The sequence below is a fragment of the Chenopodium album genome, chromosome 25 (genome assembly GCF_948465745.1).
Source record: "Chenopodium album chromosome 25, dcCheAlbu1.1, whole genome shotgun sequence".
NCBI lineage: Eukaryota > Viridiplantae > Streptophyta > Magnoliopsida > Caryophyllales > Amaranthaceae > Chenopodium > Chenopodium album.
In genome coordinates this window covers 19,448,819-19,457,553 of record NC_137858.1, presented here as the reverse complement: position 1 = coordinate 19,457,553, position 8,735 = coordinate 19,448,819, and the positions used below count along the sequence as shown (strand labels likewise).

The 8,735-nt window shown below is 36.5% G+C and overlaps 1 protein-coding gene across 1 annotated transcript; it reads right to left on the bottom strand.

The window, feature by feature from the left end:
* Positions 1-2,280: 2,280 nt before the first annotated feature.
* Positions 2,281-7,607, bottom strand: LOC145614854 (WD repeat-containing protein VIP3-like). The gene is made up of 2 exons (XM_081669917.1): positions 7,174-7,607; positions 2,281-3,112 (listed from the first exon to the last, which is right to left on the bottom strand). The coding sequence occupies exons 1-2, from the start codon at positions 7,513-7,515 to the stop codon at positions 2,486-2,488; spliced, it is 969 nt and encodes a 322-aa protein (XP_081526043.1). The 5' UTR covers positions 7,516-7,607; the 3' UTR covers positions 2,281-2,485.
* Positions 7,608-8,735: the final 1,128 nt, after the last annotated feature.

Here is an 8,735-nt window from a genome sequence, read left to right as displayed (position 1 = left end):
ATGTCAATATAAATCTTTTACCTCCAGAATTGCATTTGCCATTGCTTGGTCCTATTCAGAGAATATTGAAGTTGGTTTTCTATCTTCCATAGCTTTGAAGAAGGTTTGTAATAACCACACAAATGAATCTGTTGTTTCATCCCCAATAAAAGCACATGCAAACATACAATTATGCCAGTGGTTATTTATGCCAACAAATGGAGCACATAAAAGATTATATATGTTGGTTCTGTATGTTGTATCAAAGACAAGAACATCTCCATATATCCTATAGTCTTCTAGCATCATTGAATCTCTCCAAAAGATATTGCAAATTCTTCCTTCTATGTCAAACTTCACTCTAAAAAAGAAGTTTGGATCCTCTGATTATTCTTGACTTAAAATGTTCACTAAAGTTTGAGCATCTCCAGCCTCAATTTGTTCCATTCTTAACCTTGAGCAGAAATTCAGGTGATCTACAACACTATGGCCTACGATCTGTTCTCCTCCAGCCTCTGTAGCCATGTAATAGTAAGTGTCCATTGTAGTTAAACCTGAAGATTTCATTGTTTTGATTGCTTCAGCTTTTTCTCTGTCGTTTTTCTTTCAGAACGATGCAAATAATGCCACTGTGGCTTTGTTAGCTGGTGTTTATGCTGAATAACATGAGACACCACCTCAAACTGTCCTTCTTTATTCACTTTTGCTCTTATGCATGCCTTGCAATTTGATCTTGTAATGGCTACTTGTCTTGGCTTTCTTGCTTTTACATTTACATCCTCTTCATCAACCATTTCAACTAACTTTGTTTTCTTCTGACCTGAATGTCTCTTTCCCTCAGCAGAACACACATAGTTTTTCTCAGTTACTATTTTTGTGTGTTGTTTGAATCTAGTTGTATGTTTTCTTATTGAAAACCTCAGTATAGCAGCATGTTTTTCATACAATTCCAAAATTTCTTCAAAAGTTTCTCTTACCACACCAACAAATGATCCTCTAAGATCTAAACCAGAAGCATCAATTGGATTTGTATATATTATTTAATACAAACAAATTAGATAATAACCACAGCCAGCATAAAAAAAGGGTAACATTCGTGTGAAAATAGGGTAACTTTTATGCATGAAAAAGGTAACATTTAGGCATTCAAAGGGTTACTTTTTGCATACAATTTGAATTTTCAGCATACAATCTGAGTGTAACATTTGTGCATGAATAGGGTCACTTTTAAGCATGAAAAGGGTAACATTTAGACATTCAAAGGGTTAATTTTTGCATACAATCTGAATTTTCAGCATACAATATGAGTGTAACATTTGTGCATAAATAGGGTCACTTTTAAGCATGAAAAGGGTAACATTTAGGCAATGAAAGGGTTAATTTTTGCATGCAATCTCAAAATTTCCGCATTCAATCCGAGGGTAACATTTAGGCATAAATAGGGTCACGTTTATGCATAAAAAGGGTAACAATTATGTATTCAAAGGGTTCTTTTTTGCATACAATCTCAAAAATTTATAGAAATTACCTTCAGTTGCATTTGTTTTGGTTGTTTGTTCTGAATTTGAATCAATTGATTTATCAGGACCACTTGATTTTCAGCATTGTGTATTGCGTCTTCTGCATTCTCAATTGCTTCATTTGCATTATCAATTGCTTCATCTGCATTGTCAGGGTGGTTGAATATTGGTACGAATTCATCTCCAAAACAATAAGTTTCTTCTTCTTCTATAATCGATCGATTTAAATCGATTTCAAATTCAGTCTCAACTTGCCTCTGTTTTTGTAGCAATTCGTGAATGAGATTGCTGCAATTTGTTGTATCGAAAGTCGAATTCTCCATTGATGATCGATTTCTACAATTTGTAAGTTTTCTCACCTTATTTCTCCTCGATTGATGATCGAATTCTTCTATTTCTGCATTTTCTCACCTTTTTTCTCCTCGATTGATGATCGAATTCTGCAATTTTTGCGTTTTCTAACCTTTTTTCTCCTCGATTGATGATCGTTTTTTTGCAATTTTTGCGATTTCTCACTTTCTCTCTCCTCAATGGATGATCGAGAGCTGCGTTTTCTCACTTTCTCTCTCCTCCATTGTTCTGCGTTTTTTTGATTATTAGGTATAAAATTCCGCGATTTAAAAAAAAAAAAAACAATAAATAAGTTGCACGTGAGAAAAACCCGATGTACAGTAAAAATACTGTACACCGGGTACATGCAAATGGAATTGCAATGAAGTTTTCCAATATAAGGATTTGAACAGTACAACCTATCAGACATTGTTGCAATGGGACACAGCTGTGAAACAAGGCCGCACCGAACCATATTACAACAACTTTAAATATGCAAAGCAAAATACAATACAATAAACCCAGAAATGATTGTCAAATCCACAGCTCTAATAAACATGTTGATCGATACATTTGATAAACACTGCCAGAAGGCTGTCAGGTCAGAAAATCCTAAACCAAAAATCCGAATTTTCGTTGTGCTACAAGAATAAAAACTAAGAACAATCATACAGTGAAATACTTTTGTCATCCGACACACTAGCCAGTCGACCAGCCCGGACACCGGCCCCACCAGGTGGCCGAAATGCTACCCCCCATACCATGTCAGAGTGGTTGGTCATGCTCTGAACAGCTGCCCGCATGCTGAGATCCCAAAGCTTCACCGTTTTGTCACTTGATCCACTTGCAATGGCACCACCATCTGGGCTTGCATCGATACTCAGAACCCAGCTTGAGTGACCTGACATTGACCCAATTAAGCTCTTTCCTTCGGCATCATACATGTGTATATGGGCATCGTCAGATCCCGAAAAGAGAACTCTAGGGTCATTGGGAGAGTAGATAAGGGATCGAACAGGCATGAGGTGGCCCTCAAGGTGGTGTAAGAACTTAGCGCGTGCAACATCAAAAACAGAGATTGTTCCATCCATTGAGCCGCAGGCCAACCGTCTCCCGTCAGGAGACCAAGCAACCGAGAGGACAAACTTCTTGGTGGCAATTTTATCGTTTGGTTTGCTACTTTCAGGACGGGGGATTTGTAGTGATGCAGCAAGTTGCCATGTGGCAGTGTCCCAAACCTTGATTGAAGTGCTGCTTCCTCCAGCAACTGCAAGCATGGTACCCTGATGACAAAAGATGCATAAGATTAATACAAATATCAGAAGTTGAGAACAGATCTAAAGTTGTTTGATACCCTCGTTTCTTTTAACAAGGCACGTTGACCATTTTACCGTGTATTAAGAGTTACTCCGGAGTAGTAAATAATGCAGTGGTGATTCAGATTTGGCATTAAATACTGAATTCAGAATATAAGTAAACCAGCACATCAGACAGACCAGACTAACACAATATGTGCAGTAAATAGATGGTTAACCAGTATGGTGACATTGCCCAAGCAACTACAGTCCAACTTAAATAACTACCCCCAGGAAAACTGTGAATTCAATCACAGAAGTTTATATCATTTAGGTGATTTAACTTGGCTGACCACTTAAAAGGGAACCTACTGTGAATGCCAATCCAGTTACAGAGTCACTGTTTACACATATTACTATACTGACATTGAAAAAAAACACGATTTGCAAGATGGGAAATATATATATCCAATCACAGAAAGGGGTTCATATTCACGAGGGGAAAAAAATTGAAAAAACTGGAAAGAGGTTCATAGTCAGAAATAAAGGCCACGCAAAACTTTGGGATGAGCCTTCCTAACATTAGAAATGAAAGAAGACAAGGCAAGGAAGTCTGCACAACATACTGATTGATTTCATGCTTTCTGTACAAAAGAAATTGCATCCAAAACTTAAAGCACTAAGGATCCAGAATGAGCACTACTGTCTTGCCTTCATATGAAAAGCAATCACTCCAGATTAAGTATTCCCAAGAAATGGAAGGGATATGTAGCACTTTAGAAGTCATGCAAAATAGTTCCATATATTTGATACTATTTACATAGATAAGATAGCAACAAAAGCTCATTTAAGGGCAACAAAAAATCATAAATGAGCAAGAAGCACCCAAAATGGATAAAAATGCAAATTTATATAGTAGTGTGTGGCTGTGAGTCCCTCCAACAAAAGAAGTCAAAAGAGTTTTCCTTGATAAAAAAAAAAAATCTGCAATGAGGAAAGGTAGAGGGAGTGATGGTCATTCCAGTTGTCTTGACCCTATTACGGGGATAAGGCTACAATTGTCATCAAGAAGAAAACGGAACATGCAGGTAAACTACAACAGATTCTCCAACAGGAGAATCTGTTGTTAGAGTAAATCATCCTAGGAAATTCTCTATTGCACATGACTTGCCAATGTGCTCAAATCATCAAGTCATGAGCGCAGTGGTTCCAAGGAAAAGGCTACAGGAGAGCCAGGGGCAGAGGCATGTCCGCATGTGGAATCCCATATGAATCAGCAAGGACCCCCCGAATTTCCATGAATATCAATATCAGAAAAAGATCTTTTCAAATACCAACAACATACAGTCCTGGACATGAAATGGCATAGATTGATATACAACCAAACAACACAGGACATGAACATGGCAGGATGATAAGATATTCTAGCAAAGTAACCACAAATAAACGTGAATAAGCAATTGCAAGCACAAAACAGGGCAACGAGTTCACTTATAACATGTATGTGTATGCAAAATAGGTTAAAAATGCTGTTACAAAATATCATATCTCCAGAGTACAAAACCACGTAAGCATAATAACACAATTACATACTCCCTCCGTTTTTATATACTTGCTCCATTTCTCTAAGCGCGGAGTTTTAGGAGAATTCGGAGAAAGTAATAAAATATAGAGATAGTGGCGTTAGTGGAAGGTAAATTGGAGGAGAGAGAATCTAAAAGTAATAAAATTGGGTCCCACTGGTTGAGTGAAATGAATTAAATGTTATAAAAGTTTTCCAAATAGGGAAATGGAGTAAGTATTTAAAAACGGCCGCATAAGGAAAGTGGAGCAACTATTTAAAATCGGAGGGAGTATAACCCTAGTACAGGCTCACAACTCACAAGCCACCCAGAAGGGCAAACACTTGTCTAATCCTGCTTTGGCAATGAATTTAAAAGGGGAAAACCATCTTGCACCTGATGCAGAAATATATAGGAGCTAACCAATTACCAAAAAATGAAAACTTCCATTCCAGTTTCTTTCTTCTTATTTATTTTTATTTTATTTATTTTTTAACAAAAAATCATATGATCATTGCGGACATCAGGGTACATCTTTATTTGGCCTCGTATAATTTACTACATGCTGCAGAAAACATTTACTGCACAGTCCACATGAATTCTGATACTTATAAAAGTATATGCTTGATGATAAGATCTTTGATGCTACCAACTCATATTTCATTATAAGGTTGTTCCTTAATATGAAACACAACCAGACTACCAGAGCATCCAAAAAGGTAAGAATTTGACACGTCTTGTAATCAAACTTATTCAATTCCTACATTACTCAAATTTGATGAAAGGAATACTGAAATTTTTGTCGCGCATACACAACATGCTGCATGCAGATATGGACTCTCCTAGCAATGAAATACACAGCACAATCCCTAAGATGAGTAGAAAAACACATAAAACAAATTTAAAACATAAATTTCTTCAAATTTAACATCATTCTGTCATATAGCCATTTACGTAGCAAGTTTTCAAAAAAAAAAAAATACACTCATTCCCTATTTCAACTTCTCCAAACAAGAAAAGGAAACTGAATTCCTGCTTGCTTTCCATTCTCTGCCTACTCTATGGTCTTTCACTTACAAAAAATAAATAGGAAAATTTGCAAATTACAGTCATTTAAAGTTAGTATTTTGCAAATTGCAGCCCAAAAGTTGTTATAAATTATAAATTGCAACCTAATTTTTTCATCGGTTTGCGTGTCAAAAAATGTTAGTTTAAGGTTTTAAGGGCCAATTTAGGCCTTTAGGAGCCAAATTGAGTTCAGAATTGGCAAAAAAATAACGTAAGTGTTCCATTTTGCGTAACAAAAATGTATAAATTTGTGTACAACTATTGTTTTTCTAGTAAAAAAGAGGCACTTACGTTAATTTTTTACTAATTCCGAGCTCAATTTGGATCCTTAAGGACTAAAATGGCCGCTAAAATCTTAACCAAATATTTTTCGACACGCAAACCGATGAAAAAATTGAATTGGGTTGCAATTTACAATTTATAACAACTTTTGGGCTGCAATTTGCAATTTTTTTTTAAAATGGCTACAATTTACAAAATACAAGTTTTAATTGACTACAATTTGCAAATTTTCCAAAGAAATATGTATTCGAAAAATTCATCTGCAAGAAAAGAGATGTGCTAACGAGCAATAAAAGAAGAAGACTTTCTCATTGCATTTTCATCTGCGAGCAATCTCATACTCATACCTTTTAAAGCAAGCAATTGAATACCTATCCCTATGGCTACTATTTGCTTCTAGCTTCTATCCTTGAAGGAGAAGTTACAAATTAGCTCGAACAAGGAACAACAGGTAAGGTAAAAAGATGGCTCATCTAGCCACCGGACGAGCAAAAAAATTGACAACCATGCTAAGAACCATCGAAAGACAATTCATATACACACTCACTACAATGACTACACACTATAACGGTCAAACATTCGAATCTGAAAATTCTCAAAAATCAGCTCATTTATATTTGAAATTAAGATAATCAGCATCAGCAAACTGATGACTAATTCAATATCGGGTCTTGATACCATATCCTAATGTGTTAACCAACTTAACTAGTTGACCCTCCGCAATAACTTAAATATCTCAAATAAATGCATTCAACACTCAAAAACACTCATCACAAAACACAAATTAAGTAGAATTACTCATCTGGGTATTAAAATAAGATAAAAGTTATAGTATTATACACACTCACTACAATGACTACACATTGTAACAGTCAAACATTAGAGTTCGAAAATTCTCCTCAATTAGCTCATATATATTTGGAATTGGGATAGTCAGTAAACCGATGACTAATTCAATACCCAGTATTAACATATCCTAATGCGTTAACCAACTAAAGTAGTTGACATGAGCAATTTAACTTAAGTATCTCAAATCAATGCACTCAACACTCAAAAACATTCATCACAAAAGAAAAAACAAATTAAGCCAAATTAATCATCTGGGCACTAAAATTAAAAAAAGTTAGAGTGTTATACCTTAGGGTGGAACTGCATTTGCCAAGATTCAGAAGGTGGAGCCTCAAGGGTGGCAATAGTAGAATTGGAATCAACATCAAAAACCCTAACAAAGCTATCGAGGGAAGCCGAAGCGGCGATAACCCCGGAAGGATGAGCAGCAACAGAGACAACGCCGAGGCTGTGGCCGGTATTAGTGCGGTCTAATACAACATCATCGTCGGCCTTCCAAAGGCGGACAGTCTCGTCAAGGGAGCCTGTTAGGAGGAGAGAAGGACGGGTTTCGGTCGCCGGAACCCATGTTGCCGCCCATATTGAATCGTCGTGTGCTGATTCTAAGGATTTTAAGCCGGCTAATTTCATTGCAACAACAATTATGGGGTTTTGGTTCAATTCTTGATGTGTTTTTTTGTAGGCTTGGGTTTTTGGTTTTCTTCAATTTCTTGTTTTTTTGTTTTTTTGAAAGAGGTGGGTTTTGGTTTTTATAATGTAGATTTCGAACTGCAATAGGATTTAGGAAAAATTGACAGGAATATTAGGACCTTTGCACGATCCGCCATAAATAAAAATTACCTTTCGATAATCTCCCAATAAAACGACCTTAACATATGATCTTCCAAAAATAGGATAAAAAATCGGTGACGTGTCATATTATGATTGGTTAGATTTTTTATTTCAATTTTAACGTATTTCTTTTTAAGATAAAAAAATTAATTTTAAGAAAATTTAATTAAAAAAAAAAAACCTCCCTCCAACCACCTTCCCCTCCAAGCAACGTCAGCACCACCTTCCCCTCCAAAATCCGACAGTAATTTCATAGCCCACTAGCCAAACATCCACCAATTCAACAACCACCTCAGAGAGTCACAGCCCCACCTTATCTCAATACCGCACTACTCCAACCTCCTTTTTCCACCACCATGCCGCAATCAAACAGTCGTGCATACCGCCAGCAGCACCGCAAGCAACCCGCAATCCCTGCTCTCCTTCGCAAACAACTCACAACCAGGACCCTCTCCCCCTCCTTCGCAACCCGCAAAACCGTTCAGCAGCACCGCAACCTCTCCCTCTCTCTCTAGCCCAAACCCGCAACCTCTTCCCCTCTCTCCAACCCAAATTCGCCACCTCTTTCTCTATTGTAGCGCAGACCCACCCAGGCCACCAAGCCACCGCTCAGACTCAAGGAGCAGATTCGCAAGAATGAGGTTTGTTTTTTTTTTTTTTTTTTTTTTTTTTTTTTTTTTTTTTGTGTAAACTAGATTAAAATTAATTTTTTAATTAAATCAGTTTTTTTTGTAAAATAAGAAAATTGAAAAAAAAAACCTAACAAATTACAAACAAGTTACCAATCGGTTTTATCCTATTTTTGGAAGACCGTGTGCAAAGGTTGTTTTATTGGGGGGTTATCAAAATGTGGTTTTATTTATGGCGGAACGGGCAAAGGTTGTAATATTCCTGTCAATTTTTCCTAGGATTTATGATTTGTTTTACAGTCGAATGGAAATGAAGGCTGTTTACTTAACCTTGAAAAAACAAGCTTAATAAACCACGTTATTGTACAAGAATTTTATTGTTTTACTCGT